Source organism: Nematostella vectensis, chromosome 5, assembly GCF_932526225.1.
Source record: "Nematostella vectensis chromosome 5, jaNemVect1.1, whole genome shotgun sequence".
Classification (NCBI taxonomy): Eukaryota; Metazoa; Cnidaria; class Anthozoa; order Actiniaria; family Edwardsiidae; genus Nematostella; species Nematostella vectensis.
In genome coordinates this window covers 12,749,470-12,766,977 of record NC_064038.1, presented here as the reverse complement: position 1 = coordinate 12,766,977, position 17,508 = coordinate 12,749,470, and the positions used below count along the sequence as shown (strand labels likewise).

At 41.0% G+C, this 17,508-nt stretch overlaps 1 protein-coding gene and 1 pseudogene across 1 annotated transcript; one reads left to right on the top strand and one right to left on the bottom strand.

Annotated features, from left to right (window-relative positions):
• Window positions 1–4,704: 4,704 nt before the first annotated feature.
• LOC125563060 lies at window positions 4,705–5,405 on the top strand (annotated as a pseudogene).
• Window positions 5,406–13,717: 8,312 nt separating this feature from the next.
• Window positions 13,718–17,132, bottom strand: LOC116619192 (protein ALP1-like). Its single transcript, XM_048727759.1, has 3 exons — window positions 16,563–17,132; window positions 16,190–16,355; window positions 13,718–15,766 (listed from the first exon to the last, which is right to left on the bottom strand). Exon 3 carries the CDS (start codon window positions 15,346–15,348, stop codon window positions 14,140–14,142), a length of 1,209 nt encoding a protein of 402 aa, XP_048583716.1. The 5' UTR covers window positions 15,349–15,766; window positions 16,190–16,355; window positions 16,563–17,132; the 3' UTR covers window positions 13,718–14,139.
• Window positions 17,133–17,508: the final 376 nt, after the last annotated feature.

The window sequence follows — 17,508 nt, the reverse complement described above, 5'->3', positions numbered from 1 at the left end:
ATGCCATAGTGCTTATGGCCTTACGTGTGCCAGGCTAATATAGTGCGGTTGATTTATAATAAGCCTGTAGAGGTGAACATGATTCTTTCGGGAGCAGATGGCTGCAGCAGAAGTTCAAGGACCATTAACATCCAGTGCCTAAAATGCACTGTTTCAAAAACAAATTAATAATAATTCATAATTAATTTAGATGATTTATCATATAATATATCTTTTTATATTATAATAAAGAATAATAGGAATAAAGCTCATATGAAGTAGATGAAAAATGAATATTTGTTTTAAGAGAATGGACAATCTTGATGACTTCGCCCATGGCCACTTTGAGAGAGATGGATGGAGCGCCAGTTCGGATGAGAAATGGCAGGAGGATGTCCTCAGGGCATATACCCACTTCTCGTTCCTGCTCAACGATGAGGAACGTATGCTTGATAAGCAGGACGAGTGCAGTGTGGAGATTGCACTGCACTGAAGGGGCTTGGCTTGATGTTCAAGCAACGAACGGGCAGGAACTTGCCCATGACCCACCTGGTCATTTTTGATGAACTTCAAAGAAGTAGGCTGAAGAGGTCAAGTGCCAAGCAGCCGCTACAGCTGATCGCGCCACCGAACGACGATCTTCGTTGTCTTCGTCGCCGGAAGGCAAATGCAAAACAGGGCCTTGGGATCAAGGTAAGTCACTCGACACTATAAAAACCGTAAATCAATTTAACCGATTGCGTTGTGTTTCTGTGTCTAGACTGATCCCATCCCCATCGTCATTCTCACTGTGGCTTCGAAGGAGGCTGCCTGCCAAGTAGGACGACTGACCCCTTTCCGACCGGGCTAGAAAGCTGCAACACAACTTGCCAGGTAGGACGCACGAAACTTGCTCGAGGTAACATGCACGAGCATGTAATAGATTGCAGGACTTTGAATTAAATCTGTTGTCTTTCTGTGTTTAGACTGACCCCGTCCTGACCATCCCCAATGCTGCACCACCCATCGAGGGAGCGACCAGCCAGGTAAGACGTTTGGCAATTGCCTGAGCACCTAACCCCATTGCTCGACCTCTGAATTTGTCAAGTTATATGTCTCTGCCCAGTGTGATACCCCTGGCGCCCTTGAGGTGGACGAGCAGGATGAGAAGGACGATGTAAAGGAAGAAGAAGAAGAAGAAGACGAGCAAAAGGTACAAATTTAAATGCCATAGTGCTTATGGCCTTACGTGTGCCAGGCTAATATAGTGCGGTTGATTTATAATAAGCCTGTAGAGGTGAACATGATTCTTTCGGGAGCAGATGGCTGCAGCAGAAGTTCAAGGGCCATTAACATCCAGTGCCTAAAATGCACTGTTTCAAAAACAAATTAATAATAATTCATAATTAATTTAGATGATTTATCATATAATATATCTTTTTATATTATAATAAAGAATAATAGGAATAAAGCTCATATGAAGTAGATGAAAAATGAATATTTGTTTTAAGAGAATGGACAATCTTGATGACTTCGCCCATGGCCACTTTGAGAGAGATGGATGGAGCGCCAGTTCGGATGAGAAATGGCAGGAGGATGTCCTCAGGGCATATACCCACTTCTCGTTCCCGCTCAACGATGAGGAACGTATGCTTGATGAGCAGGACGAGTGCAGTGTGGAGATTGCACTGCACTGAAGGGGCTTGGCTTGATGTTCAAGCAACGAACGGGCAGGAACTTGCCCATGACCCACCCGGTCATTTTTGATGAACTTCAAAGAAGTAGGCTGAAGAGGTCAAGTGCCAAGCAGCCGCTACAGCTGATCGCGCCACCGAACGACGATCTTCGTTGTCTTCGTCGCCGGAAGGCAAATGCAAAACAGGGCCTTGGGATCAAGGTAAGTCACTCGACACTATAAAAACCGTAAATCAATTTAACCGATTGCGTTGTGTTTGTGTCTAGACTGATCCCATCCCCATCGTCATTCTCACTGTGGCTTCGGAGGAGGCTGCCTGCCAAGTAGGACGACTGACCCCTTTCCGACCGGGCTAGAAAGCTGCAACACAACTTGCCAGGTAGGACGCACGAAACTTGCTCGAGGTAACATGCACGAGCATGTAATAGATTGCAGGACTTTGAATTAAATCTGTTGTCTTTCTGTGTTTAGACTGACCCCGTCCTGACCATCCCCAATGCTGCACCACCCATCGAGGGAGCGACCAGCCAGGTAAGACGTTTGGCAATTGCCTGAGCACCTAACCCCATTGCTCGACCTCTGAATTTGTCAAGTTATATGTCTCTGCCCAGTGTGATACCCCTGGCGCCCTTGAGGTGGACGAGCAGGATGAGAAGGACGATGTAAAGGAAGAAGAAGAAGAAGACGAGCAAAAGGTACAAATTTAAATGCCATAGTGCTTATGGCATTACGTGTGCCAGGCTAATATAGTGCGGTTGATTTATAATAAGCCTGTAGAGGTGAACATGATTCTTTCGGGAGCAGATGGCTGCAGCAGAAGTTCAAGGACCATTAACATCCAGTGCCTAAAATGCACTGTTTCAAAAACAAATTAATAATAATTCATAATTAATTTAGATGATTTATCATATAATATATCTTTTTATATTATAATAAAGAATAATAGGAATAAAGCTCATATGAAGTAGATGAAAAATGAATATTTGTTTTAAGAGAATGGACAATCTTGATGACTTCGCCCATGGCCACTTTGAGAGAGATGGATGGAGCGCCAGTTCGGATGAGAAATGGCAGGAGGATGTCCTCAGGGCATATACCCACTTCTCGTTCCTGCTCAACGATGAGGAACGTATGCTTGATGAGCAGGACGAGTGCAGTGTGGAGATTGCACTGCACTGAAGGGGCTTGGCTTGATGTTCAAGCAACGAACGGGCAGGAACTTGCCCATGACCCACCCGGTCATTTTTGATGAACTTCAAAGAAGTAGGCTGAAGAGGTCAAGTGCCAAGCAGCCGCTACAGCTGATCGCGCCACCGAACGACGATCTTCGTTGTCTTCGTCGCCGGAAGGCAAATGCAAAACAGGGCCTTGGGATCAAGGTAAGTCACTCGACACTATAAAAACCGTAAATCAATTTAACCGATTGCGTTGTGTTTGTGTCTAGACTGATCCCATCCCCATCGTCATTCTCACTGTGGCTTCGAAGGAGGCTGCCTGCCAAGTAGGACGACTGACCCCTTTCCGACCGGGCTAGAAAGCTGCAACACAACTTGCCAGGTAGGACGCACGAAACTTGCTCGAGGTAACATGCACGAGCATGTAATAGATTGCAGGACTTTGAATTAAATCTGTTGTCTTTCTGTGTTTAGACTGACCCCGTCCTGACCATCCCCAATGCTGCACCACCCATCGAGGGAGCGACCAGCCAGGTAAGACGTTTGGCAATTGCCTGAGCACCTAACCCCATTGCTCGACCTCTGAATTTGTCAAGTTATATGTCTCTGCCCAGTGTGATACCCCTGGCGCCCTTGAGGTGGACGAGCAGGATGAGAAGGACGATGTAAAGGAAGAAGAAGAAGACGAGCAAAAGGTACAAATTTAAATGCCATAGTGCTTATGGCCTTACGTGTGCCAGGCTAATACAGTGCGGTTGATTTATAATAAGCCTGTAGAGGTGAACATGATTCTTTCGGGAGCAGATGGCTGCAGCAGAAGTTCAAGGACCCAGAAGAGATTCAGGTGGCTTAAGACAGGCTTATTGCCCATGTACTTCCACATCAAAACTTGGTTAGTATCTTATCCCAGCTCATACACGGAGATTACTTGTTACCAACACTCACATTCTCCTTTTACTCATAACTCCCACTCTAAATACCCCTAAAGACACGGTATCACTTACACAATCGCTCAAAGCGAGCATATTACGGTGCAAAATACATGCCTTCCCTTCTCCATAGATGATAATATGGTAAGCTGTATTAAAGTCATTCAAAACCCCTACTTGTTAATTATACTCTTCAAAAGGAAAACTTGGTAAGTTAAATCGTGAAACATAAGTTTTGATTATTAGTCATACCTATTTATAATTATAATTCTTTACATTTTTTTCTAGCAAAAGCTTATGAGTACAGATTTAGACGATGAACTGTTAAAAGCTGCAGAAGACTTTTTCGATGATGAATTGGTTTCTGCGGTCTGTGAGTACGAAACTAGTCTTTCTGTTAAGTGAAATTATCAATGAGGACTATACAACTAACCCTTTTAAAACAACTAGTATTTACAATTTCTTCCAAGTTTCTCGATCGTTATACGTTTAATATCTTCTAAAGTCTCTAAATCTCATCATAAGAAGTCTATTATGCCTAAAAATCGAAGTGTTAGACGACCAAAGAGAAGATTCTCGGGCAATCAGCACACAAAATTGCAAGAAACGTTGCCGAAAATAGCCAAGAAAGACGATGTCGACGAGACACGTGTTGATGTCAACACGTCCTCTAGGCGATCTGTTTCGTCTAAAAAACTATCTAAAGACGTCCCAAAATTGTCTACATCTTTCCAAGAACAATCAGGGGAACCTTTTATCACTGGATACAGGCTCATTGATATGGAAATACTCAGTGAGATATTGTATTCTCTTCGCTGCAGTGAGTGTGCCGATTCCAGTCTTACGTTATGGAAAATCAACTTCAAAGGAAAGGCTGTGCTTCCAGTCTTGGGCTATTGTGTTCTTCGTGTGGCTGGAAAACAGAGTTTTTCACTTCGAAAAGCAAGCGAAGAGTTATGAAGTAAACAGGCGCCTGGTTTATTCCATGCGATCGCTTGGTAAAGGCCACAGTGGAGCAAAAAGGTTTTGTACCTTGATGAACATGCCGCCACCTCTAACCGCACGAGCATATTCCAAAAACTCAAAAACTATTAGTAAGCATATTAAAGCTATTGCTAATGAAACAATGAAGAGAGCAGCCATTGAAATTAAAGATCAGAAAGCTGCTAGTGCAGATGATATTGTAAATTGTGGGGTATCATGTGATGGTACATAGCAAAAAAGAGGGTTTTGCTCAAAAAATGGATGCGTCACAGTCATTTCCATGGATAATGGAAAGGTCTTGGACACTGAAGCCCTGTCCCAGTCATGCAAGCAATGTCAGCAGCATCCAAATCTTGACAAAGAGAGTATGGCCTACAAAACATGGTGGGCAGAGCACAGCTTCAAGTGCAATGCCAACTACCATGGCTCTGCCCCTGGCATGGAGTCGGTTGGAGCTAGTCGCCTGTTCAGCCGCTCCATTGATAAACACAAGCTCAGATACTCTGAACTTTATGCTGATGGTGATTCTAAGAGCCATACTGAAGTTGAACATATTTATGAAGATGATAATGTAGTTGTAGAAAAAAAGAATGCGTTGGACACGTTCAAAAGAGGATGGGAACAGCACTGCGGAAATTGAAAAAAACAAATGCGGGAATTGGAGGAAAGGAAAAGTTGACTGATGCCATGATAGACAAACTGCAAAACTATTATGGCATTGCCATACGATCAAATCTCGATGACCTGAAAGGAATGAAGAAAGCTATTTATGCCACCTTATTTCACTGTGCATCTAATGACAAGGTAGTTCTTCATGACTATTGTCCTGATGGACCAAATAGTTGGTGTGGTTATAAGAGGGACAGTGCAAATAAGACCAAGACCTTCAAGCATGGTTCTGGCTTACCTAAAGACATAATAGGGCTTCACGCCACATACGTCACAATTCCCCCTGCAAAGCATCGCGGGATCGGAATGCGGACAAACATCGCCTTGGCTGCCAAAAAATGAATGTTATTAATAGGTGTTTCTGTCGTTTCTTTCCTGCTTTGATTATTGATTCGGCTATATTATTCGGGAACTGTTTCTGTTAAAACATCGTTCTGAACATTGTACATATATTTATAGAACTGTTGGTTAATATTACCTACAGTAATCGGCGATTGTTTGCGCAAACCTGGACTGCTGCTTTTTAGGCCATCGATATTTTTAGGCCGTCATGTCAAGTTTGGGCAACCAAATTATTTTGACTGGTGCCAAACTTTTAAAACCAGCAGTGGACTGTAGCGTTATTGAATTGAAGCGATGGCTTGAGTGTCACGGAGAGAAAAGAACTGGCAAGAAAAGAGATCTGATTCAGAGGGTAGAAGGTTGTTTATCGATACAGAAAAAAGTGGATCTGAAAGTTGATGGTGGAAAATGGTATGCAATGAAAGCCTCGAAACTGAATTTGAACACTCAAGGAGCATTGCAAGATGAATCAAGTCAAGCTCTATGCACTGACTGGAAGATGTTCCCTTCCCAGGATATTCCTGCCATGTATAACTATGGGCATCTGTATCACTATCTCGTGGAATCTCTTCAGAATGAATTCCTTGACCTTGCTGATGAGGACAAGAGTGATAGTGAAGGATCAGGAACAGAGAGTAGTGGCACTGCGACTGCCAAGCCATTAAAAAAGGGCAGAAATTTATTAAAGAGCGGTTTTGTGGAGAATATTCAAGACAATGGAAATTCAAAGGATTACTTTGCCAGAGCCCATGTCCACCACTCAATGAGGAAAGAGTACCCTCTGTCTGTGCAAGTCAAGATTAGCAAAGGGAGTGGGTTTGTTCAACATGCAAGCTGCAATTGCATTGCCAGATCTTTGGGAAGATGTGCTCATGTTGCTGCTCTCTTATTATTCATCAATGATTACTCTTCGGAGGATGGCCATATGGTGCAAGTTCCAAAGACATCTGAGCCTTGCTCATGGAATAGAGGAAAAAAGCGCCAGAAGAACCCCAAGCCTTTACATGAAGCAGAATACAAGCCAAGTGAAGTACCAAAGAAAACAAAACTTTATAATTGGGACCCTAGGCCAGCAAAATACCATGGTAAGGTTGACGAGGTACTACAAAATACGTTTGTGACCAACTTGCAAAGTTATAGTGCAGGTGTGGGAGAAATCTCAATGTGGGAAACAGTTCTTGCCATCAAATATAGTGATTTTGATCTTGAAGATGCTGACCTCAGTATCTTGAGATTACTTGTGCGAAAGTTTAAAGAAAATTTGCAGGAGCAAAGTGATAAGCTTTGTGGGGAGCATGAATCATCTTGCCAAGTTCCTGGTACAGAGGATCAGAGCAAATATGAAACATGGTTTGCAGAGCGCTGGCCAAGAGTAACTGCCTCAAAATGCCATTACCTTGTTTCCTTGTGGAATGCAGTCTTGGCATTCAAGGTGGAAGCAAAACAACGCTGCTTCAAATTCCTATATGAACGATTGTGGTTTAAGCAAAACATCTGTACTGCAGACATGAAGTATGGGATTGATGCTGAACCAGCAGCTCGAGATGCATATGTTAAAGCTACGGATAACACAGTAACAGAAACTGGGTTATGGATTAACAAAATGTATCCTCATCTTGGTGCAAGCCCAGACGGACTTGTTGTAGATAAAGAGTCTGGTACTGCAGGAATTTTGGAAATTAAATGTCTAAAACTATTGAAAACAAGGACAGTTGAGGAAGTAATTTCTGGTTGGAAAGACTGCACAAAGGAAACCCTTCAGCGTCAGTGCTTCAAACTTGAAAGTGATGGATTAATCCATTTAAAGCGAAGCCATGGGTATTATTTCCAGATTCAGTTGCAGCTTCTGGTAACTGGTAACTTCTGGTAACTTCTCTCAAAAAGGACCTCCATCAATTGAGAGATTCTATCCAGAAAGTGGCATCCAGATGCAAATCATCAAAGCAACTTCAGAGTTCTGGGAAAAAGTCTTGGTACCTGAATATTTTCTAATGAAGGTGCCACGTGGACTACTTCCAGTTATTTTAGATTGAAACTGCTTGTATTATCTATATATTTTTGATACTTTGATGCCTAATACTGATTGCAGGTTCACACCAAAACTTTTATGTGCTTGTTTTTTGATAATTATATACTATTTTATTCACATCTATAGAGTTGCTGATGAGAATGTATATATCTATATAGATCTATATTTGATATGTATCATTATAATAACCTTTTTAGGTTTATAACAAATACTTATTTTCAAAAAAAAAATCCATATAAACTTTCCCAGCTTCTCTAATTGCTTATTTACAGAGACATGGTTGAAAATTAACAAGACAACATGAAACATATACAAGCTGTGATGCAATGGAACTAAGGTTCAATGGGATTATGTTTCCTATTAGTCTAAACTTCTTGAGTCTTTCGTTGAATCTCTCCACATGGATTCTGGCCTTGGCAATCCTTTTTGTTGCAAGTTCTTCTTCTTTTGTAAGGCAATCCCTTTTGCCAAGAAATGGTGGTATATGTATTGTTGCTTGCTTGTTGAACAATAAATCTTGCACAGTAAATCCTTTATCAACCAGTATTGCATCACCTGGATTAATATGCTTCAGAATTCCACTTTCCCGAAAAATGGACACATCATCAATGCTCCCCTCAAACAAATCAGACACGAAGCAAGCAGAGCCATTGGGGGTCACAGCAATTAAACATTTCATAGTGTTGTGATGCTTATATGAGGAAAACATGTTTCCCTGTTGTGCATAATTGCTTGGTGTTTGGCAGAAGAATTCCGTACAGTCTACAGAGCATCTCACATTCTTAAATTTTTGGAAAACTTTTGGCAAAAAAGTCCTCAGAGCTTGTCTGCTAGGAAACATTAAATGTTCAAACTCTTTGAAGTGGCAAAACATGAACTGGATCCATGTTACAAAAATTTTTCTCACCACAGTATTACTTATACTGTACATATGAGCAATTGTTGCAATGTTGAATCCTCTACGCAGTCTCAATAATGTGAGAAAAAGCTGTTCCTTTACAGATATACCCTGTGGCTCTCCTCTTGCAAGGCTCCCTTTTTCAATATTTTCAGGACCATCCCAGTAAGACAGTTCATATTTCGCTGGTCCTAAGAACTCAAATAGAGCCTCAAATTGTTCAGTGTGAAGCCCTGTAAAATATTTGCACTTTTTGTCATCTGCTATTATGATTTCAGAAGACATTAAATTGACCTCTTTCTGCTCTGAAGGGAATAAACCTATGCCTTCTTGAATAAGTCGATTTCTGTAGATCGTGGTCTCTACTTTTGCTCCTAGTGTGTACTTACAGTACACAGTCTGGGTTTCTTTGTCTGTACGCCCCTGGTCTTGAGATTCAAGAGAGGCTCTGCTAGGCCCAGGGCGTCCTGATTCAAATAAAACGCTGGTATCTTCCGATTGCTCTTCAGTATCACCAGGTACTGGAAAACACGAAGACTCTTGCTGGTGTTTTTTCGAGGCACCAGTTTCTTCGATTGGATTTTCCCTGCGCGTCCTGGACCTCGATCTCGTCTTTGCCCGTGTTGCCCGTTGATTTTGTTCCTTCTCAGTCAGCGTTGCAAGGACCGGGTAAGGATGGTCTTCCGTTGGGCCTTTGCCTTCCATAAAATGTAAGGTGCATATGTACGTGTCCTTCTTTATATCTGATATTTTCGAAAAATCTTTCCTCCCACATGCATGAAGCCACCTTTTTGCCTTCTCGGTTTTGAGGATTTGTTGTCCTTTCTCCCACTCTGTCATTCCATCCTTGACATTTCCAGGCTTTGGAAATCGAATAAAGTTAGTTCCTTCTGGTAACTTTTCTGGATAACGGGAATCTGACTTGCATACACCCCATGCACAGTGTTTTGTTGCACCTCTACTTCTAGTATTCTCAATGTTGTACATTATCTTTATATCTTAGATTTCGATAAAAACAGAGACACAGAGATGCAGTTTCAAGGCCGCCTTCACAGCAGCTTGCGTGATGAGAAGAGAAATGTTTGTCCGCACTTCGATCCCATACTGCTTTGCGCGCAACACCATCAATCTATTTTTAGATCCGACGAGTAAGCCTATTGCCTTAATGAAGCCAATCTATCTCAGACTGAGTGATGATGAATTGCTGAAAAAGTGCCTACATGGCAAAACACAGAATCAAAACGAATCTTTTAATGCAATGATTTGGCAGCGTGTGCCAAAAGAAGTGTTTGTGGCTCGACCTGTCCTAGAATTTGGACTTTATGATGCAGTGGCACACTTCAATCAAGGATCAGCAACTGTTGTAGATCTCTTCAGGCGATTGAAAATAGATGCTGGCAAGTATACTAATTCAGGTTGCACTGCTTTAGACTTAGGACGTATTTATGGTGCAGAGTACAAGGAGAGAGACATACAAAAGAAAAGAAGAAAGGTGCTCAGAGGTCAAAGGAAGAGGAAGGAAGACAAGAAACAGCAGCAAGAAGGACCAAGATATTGTGCAGGATCATTTTAGTGCATTGATTTAGCTGCAGGTGTTGTAATTATAAGGAATTATTTATTTCATAATTTAAAATGCATTTTTCTCAAAATATTAATTCCGTTAATGTATGGCTCAGCGTAACACTCAGTAGTTCCTGTGTTTTTAATATTATTGCATGAAATTTGGCAGGAATAATTATTGATAGTGTAGTAGTGTAATGAACCTCAAAAACCTTTAAATTTTTACAATGCTTAGTAATATGAAGGCTTTTTACCAAAGAATGCTGGTTAAAATTATAAGCTTCTTGTTTGTTTACTTGATAATTTTCCATTTATGTCAACTATATAGCAATTTTAGGTTCATTACATAGTTTGAGGTATTAGCAATGAATATCCTTACTTTGGTTTGTGTTCCAATTATACTTTCAGAGCTAGAGCTGTTACCGTTAGAGCATTAAAATCATGTATTTTGGGTGTGGCTTGGTTACCATAGCAACAGTAACTCCCAAAATTTGTATCGAATGATTAGTCTCAATGAGGTTAATGATATGTGAAATAATAAAACTGCTAAGTCTTTTGCTTAAAATTTTTGTTGTCTTGGGTATCATACCCCCTTAATATTAATTTGCTTATCTTAAACAGGCAGAACCAATGGATAATCGTGATTCTCTTGATGAGTGGATTGATAATGAGCAGGTAAACATTGTTAATTATGTACTCACTATTTTTCAAATGCACTTCAGTGAAACCTCTATATAGCGGACGCCCTCGGGACCGTTAAATTGTCCGCTTAATAGAGGTCTGCTATATAGCGGGTCCACTGTAATGTTACCATGTTTTAAAATGTCTGTAAAGTAAAAGCCCTTGTTTTATTCTTTATCAATACATTTTACCTTACTAGGATGATATGGATTACATGCAAGCGGAGAGGCAAAATGCTCGTGGTTTAAACATGTTATCCCCAAAAGTTACAAGCTGCACAAGTATCTAGTCAAAAGATTAAAAAGTTCAACACCATGTCTACGATTTTCGGTTGCAGCTCAATCAACGTGCTCACAATAAAAGACCACTTGTGGAGCAGCTTGGTCAAGGACTAAACCAGAGGCATGTCAGAGACTGACCTTGTTAGGTACGTAATGCAGAGTGGCTCATTAGACTATCCAGTCTCATTACCCTTCATGCCGGTTAAAGAAATGACAATAGAGTGCATCATTGCTAAGACAGAGAGTTTTACAGTCAAACGAAAATCTTGTACTCAGTGATGGGCTCTCTATCAATATCATCCATATCCTCATGCCGCGCGGAGGGAGAGCTTGGAGGAAAAGAAGGCACTATGCATTCAAACTGGGTAAGTTTCTGAATCAAGAACCAGCTGTGTCTCGCAAGAGCTCTCGTTACAGAGATGGCTAGACAAGAAAAAATGCCCAAATTATTCATCTCTACGTCATGGCAGGAAAATCTAGAGGAGGGAGGCGGAAAAACCCGACACGCTTGCAAGAGTTCCAATAGGAGAGTGGGCGCATTGAAATTTATCAATTTCAGATTGTCATACAAGACTATTAAATAGTTGTTTTATCTGCAAAACACTTTAACGCTATCATTTACAAGGGCCCCAGAAGAAATAAGCAAATTTAGCTTTTCCTTCATGACTGCCACTATGAAATTGTTACCTCCATCACTGCCTTTCTAGGACGCAATTATTGGTGCAGAGAACGTAAGGTTGGTTTCAACAACCTGGATGATCACAAGTGTACCCGGGGCTGGAACTGCTGCTTCTCCCATGATTGTTCCGGAATAAAGGATTTAGAGCCCTGGAAAGTGTTCCTCATGCCACAGACTGTTTGCGGATAACAATTGTTTATCTAACCACAAAGTGTTGGGAAAAGAAGTGTGTGTAAGACTCTCTACAAATGTCTTTTGTGTAAAAGTTGATACACAGTGCGGGCACCTTCATCAATGTGTGTCTACTAGATTCAAACCCAAGTTTCATTCAGTAATAAATAAGCCCAGACCACCATTTTAAATATGCATTCGAAAAAAGTTTATATAAACATGTGTTGTTTCAACACCAAAATAGTCTCAGTATACGTAACCACCAATAAAATGTGAATTAGATTTTAAGATTTATGTAAGATACGAGATCTAATTACATAAATTTACTCCTTATTGGTTAAACAAATTAGAAATGTGTAAAAGCTTAACTTAACTGTGCGTAACTTAACTTATAATTAATGGTAAATCAACAGGGGTAGACTCGTCTGCAGTAGGTAAGCATTTCGTATGATGACAATCTTGTGAAGGGAATAGAAAAAGAAGCTCCGAAACTGAGGTCAAAATAACACGTGTCTATGGGCCCATCCGCACTTGTACAAAACTTGTTTATTTAGACACAAATTCTGTCATCAACTGTAAGAAACAAGTGCGGATGCGTTTGTTCGGCTGAGACAAAATTTGTTCGGCCAGGCCAAACTACAAAGACGCCGCTGGGGAGGTTTGGAGCCCTACAAAACTAGGCCAAACGTCAAAATCATGTCGAACATGACAGCTTTGTCAATTATCACCCTACTTGATAACCCAACGTGATCGAATTGCGCGGGAAAGTTCATCTTCGCAGAGTGAATCGAGGTCACAACATGGCGTACTTTCCTCGGGACTATTATTTCAACTATTATGGCTCACAAGTGTTTGATCCTGCTGGTATTTATGGTCAATCGCAGTCTCAAATTGTAGAGCAACCAAATGAAGTACAGAATCCACCGCTTCAGCCTTTACAAGCAAACCAACAAGTGCCGCAAAACAACCAACAAGCGAACAAGCAACAACTTGATAAAGGCGGCAAAGCGCCAGCACCAAGTAAAGCAAAAAAGACTGAAAGTTTCGAGAAAGAAGAGGAGACGTATTTGATTAACCTGTGGGTATCATATCATGAACGACTCGAAAGCAAAGATTCGCGAAAATACTGGGCAAAACTCGTCGACGAACTGAACAATAAATATAACAACAACAGACCTGTCGATAAATGCAAACGCCGTATTAAATACCTGATTGAGAAATATAAGGAAAGAAAGGACTGGAATAAGAAGCAATCGGGGGGAAGTTTGTGGAAGTCTCCATACTACGATGAGATCGATGCTGTTTTGGGAGTTCGAGATGTCGTCGAGCTGGAGCGTGTTGGAGAAGCCGGCTCTTCAAGCATGGATGACAAGCCTGACGATTCTAGTTCCCCAAGTTCTTCTTCAGACTCGCCAAAAGGAACCCTTGACCCTAAAGAAACCCAGGAAAAGCGCGTAAAAAGGAAAAGATCGAAGGCAGCCGCTAACAAGAGGTTGGCAGAAGGTGAAAGGGAGGATAAATTGCTTAAAACGATGACCGATCAAGGTGACCGCATGGCCCAGGTAATAAACAATATGCAAGACGCACAAGCCAAACAAATGGAAGTTATGAACAGCTTCATGAAAGCTATGACCGAACTAATGGCTAAGAAGGCTCATGACCAAGTTTGAAAACATTTGTGTATTTCAATTAATGCTGTTTATTATATAATACAATAACAATTTTGTTTTGTTAATGCATGTTCGATGCGTTCGGAGTGATTGCATCAAGAGATCTCAAGATGATAAAATATTGGTCGAGGTTCATATATAAACTACATATTGTATCGAAACGAATTGAACTTTTGGTTTATCATGCTAATACAATGAATGTATTTTGTTTTGTTAATGTTCGATGCTTGCGGAAAGCATTGCATCACGATGATAAAATATTGGTCTTGATTCATACACTGATTACATATATTGTAACGAAACGATTTGAACTTTTTGTTAGAGCGAATATAAACATATTTATATATATATATAATGATTATCTATCAATGAATGCATTGAGACATTCTATTTAATCAATAAAAAAACTATTTGTAATCAGAGGCTATTTTTGAGAATTTCTCTGATTTGTTCTCCATCCTGTAATCCTGCGTTGTTATTATTTTGTCCTTGGTCATCGTCATTGTCGAAGTCATCATCATCCCATTCGTCGCCAACCATTATACAGAAGTTATGTAGAACAGCACACGCAATAACTATTTTGGAAATCCTGCCGACATTAGACTCATCCATGCAGTTAAGAATACGCCATCTATTTTTAAGAATGCCAAATGCACACTCAACTTGAACCCTTGCCGAGGATAAAGCGTAATTAAAGTCAATTTCAGCGGGGTCTCTTGTTCCTTCAGGATAGGGTTTCTGCAACCAGGTAGAGATGGGATAGGCACTGTCTCCTACCAGGTATGGTTTTATATCATGACCGCCTACCCTTTGAGTTGGTCCTATGAGCACGTCCCCACGTTCAGCTTTTTCATAAATTCCAGTGTTACGCAAAACTCGAGAGTCGTGAATGCTTCCCGGGAAACCTCCAGCGATATCCATAAACATGCGCCTGCCATTCACTATTTCTTGAAACACAACATCATATTGTGAATAGCGGCTCCAGTAATCAGCTTTGCTTTCTTGTGGTGCTTTAATTTTTATGTGCGTTCCGTCAATCGCTCCAGCGATGTTTGGAAGTTCGGATAGCAGTTCAAAGGTTTCGATTGAATCTTGCGTCTCAGCTATTGTGGACGGGAATTTTATGTATTCGTTCCTTAGTGCATACAAAGAGTTTACAACGTCTTCAAATGCTTCCAAAGCAGTAGAACGTCCAACATTCATGGCCACTCCAGCGTTCTCATATCCGCCACCGTGCGCTAATCGATAGAGAGCTACAGCTAATATTTTCTCGGGAGGAATACAGTTCCTGAATCTCGTGTTTTGCCGGCGTATATATGGCGTAATTGTTGCCAACAGCAAGTCAAACGATACGCGTTTCATTCTCATCTGGCGATAAAAAAAATTCTCGGGAATTATTCTTTGGCGGTAATGAATTTCAAACCATGACTGCAATGGCCGAGGCAAAACCCAGTATGGTCGAAATAAACGTTGTCTTCGCCGATTTATGCGTTGTAAAATGACGTTCTGGTGAATTACGTTAAATTGCCAATAGCAAAGAAGAAGTAGAAGTTGTTGCTGATGTCGATAATATGAATAAATTGCCAGAAACGACACGAGTAGAGCGATGTAATTCATTGGAAGCATGGCGAATTGTAAAGGTAAACAAACCACACGTGCAATTTAATTCGCGCCAGAAATACGAGAATGCATTTTGATTGACGTCGGCGGTTTGTAATTAATTTGTTTGGCCCGATAAGTGCGGATGTACTTTAGCTAATAACTTTTGGCCGAGACAAAATTTGTTATCATTTTTGTTCGGGCCAGACAAACTTTGTTCGACAAGTGCGGATAGGCCCTATGCCAAAGGGTTGTCGAAAGAGTTTTCCAAAAAGCATGAGACACACCAAGAACAAATCATTCACGTGTAAGAGGAAGAGAATGCTCACGTACTCACAGCTTGAGATGATCCATCGTGCTTTGTCTGGGTCTTTGTAAGTCGAATATTCCCGCTGCTATTCACAGATTTTCGCCATCCTCGCTTGCTGTCGTAGGTTTTGTGGAACTGTAAAAAGGTATTGATGGAAAACTCGTATCAAAATGAGCAGCTTTATGTGTTCGGGATCCATAATCAACCCCGCTAACTAGAACTCGGCTAACTCGAATTCGCCGCTAACTTGAACTAAGCGGGGTTTTACTGTAAATCGAACAATGGCGCTAGCGGTTTCGGAGCCGCGGTATCTCGCCAAGCCAAACAATTCGAAACGTCCATAACTAAAACTATCAAAAATCCCAGTAAAAGAAATCACTTTTGTATAATCTAAGGCTTTTTCGTTGTTTTGAGTCGTGTTTTAGTACATCGTAGACTGAATTGACGGTAGAATCAAGAAACTTTGTTGTTCGAATCGGGAGACTAACTGCTGGACTAATTTTGGCTGTGAGTATTCTTCTATCAACGATATGTGCGACAATAGTGACTATCAGATACCTTAACAAACTTGAGTCTGCCTTGAGGGATTTAGTACACCCTAGGACAAGGTCAAATCTTGTAAATCCTTCAGAAACGAAGACGCTTATCTCGACGCTTGCTCCTTGTTTGTTGGAAATGTTTGAATGTGAAGTTATACCTCGCGGGCGCTCCTGGGACCGACATTCTGATTGGTTGAAAATAAAAAAGGCGGTTTTTGAACCACAGGTAGCCCAAGACGTAAGGTCCACAAGCTCCAAATATGTAGCCCAAGAAAGTTACCGTCTAATCACGAGAATTAAGATACTTTATCAGCGATTTCTTAATAAAATAAACAAAAATGCATTCCCAATTTGTGTTGAGTATTGTATTCAGCGAATAAAATATTTCTAACCTTTGTGCGAATTGTCTCCTGCCTCGAAATTCAGCGAAATCCTTTCTCGTTATATTTCTATTTCACTTGTCTAAAAACCCACGCGATCGTTGTTTTCAACTCTCGAAACATTTGAACGGTACTGAGTAACCATAGCCTCTTGAGTGTTCGTGACTAGCCAGAACGCTCTCAGAACCTAACTTCGTATTTAGGTTCTATATAAACTGATAAAATAGAATGGGAGTGAAACAACGCTCGATTCCATTGTTCGAAAACCTGCCTAGTTACGGCCAATGTTGTGATGTTGGTATGAGACATGATTGATGAGTGACAGTTCACTTTCTCTTTGAACTTATCTCGCCGCCGAGATAAGTAGCCCTGGCAATGGTTTTGAAGCTTGTTCGTAGCTTGGAATCGGCTGTTATTCTTAGAGGTAAAACGAGTGGATTGAAGTCGCGATTTTTTGTGAAACATTGCCAATAAAATTGCCTTAAAACTTAGAACATGCCTTGTTGTTGTCACATTTATGTGTAATATACGATTTTGGGGGGGTTTCTTAACGGAATTTATGACTTCTCTACCCCTACTAAGGAAAGAGACAAGGTTGGAAGCGCCATTTTCGGTAGCACTCAAATACCGTCGAAATTCGCGAGGAAAATACAACAAACGAAATATTTTTATCTCGCAGACCTATGCCAGGGTACACTTACATTCGATATGTGGCAAAACATCCGAGCTAAATCATTTTCCCTAGCCGCCAGCCATTTTTTAAAACGAGTAAGCAGCCATTTGAATCCTTGACCGCCGCCGTTGGACAATTAGGTACGCTCGGCTGAACACGGAGCGAAACAAACTATTATTTTGCCTGCGAGGTGGAGAGTCTGCGACAAGTATTTTTAAACAACACTTAAAAGTGTTTTAAAGCTAAAAATGCGAGACAGCCGTGCAGCTAGTTTTTTTTTCCTCC

What these genes read in the sequence shown, in the direction of transcription:
- LOC116619192 (XM_048727759.1), bottom strand. Translation starts at nt 15,348, where the DNA reads ATGCTTCCAATGAATTACATCGCTCTACTCGTGTCGTTTCTGGCAATT.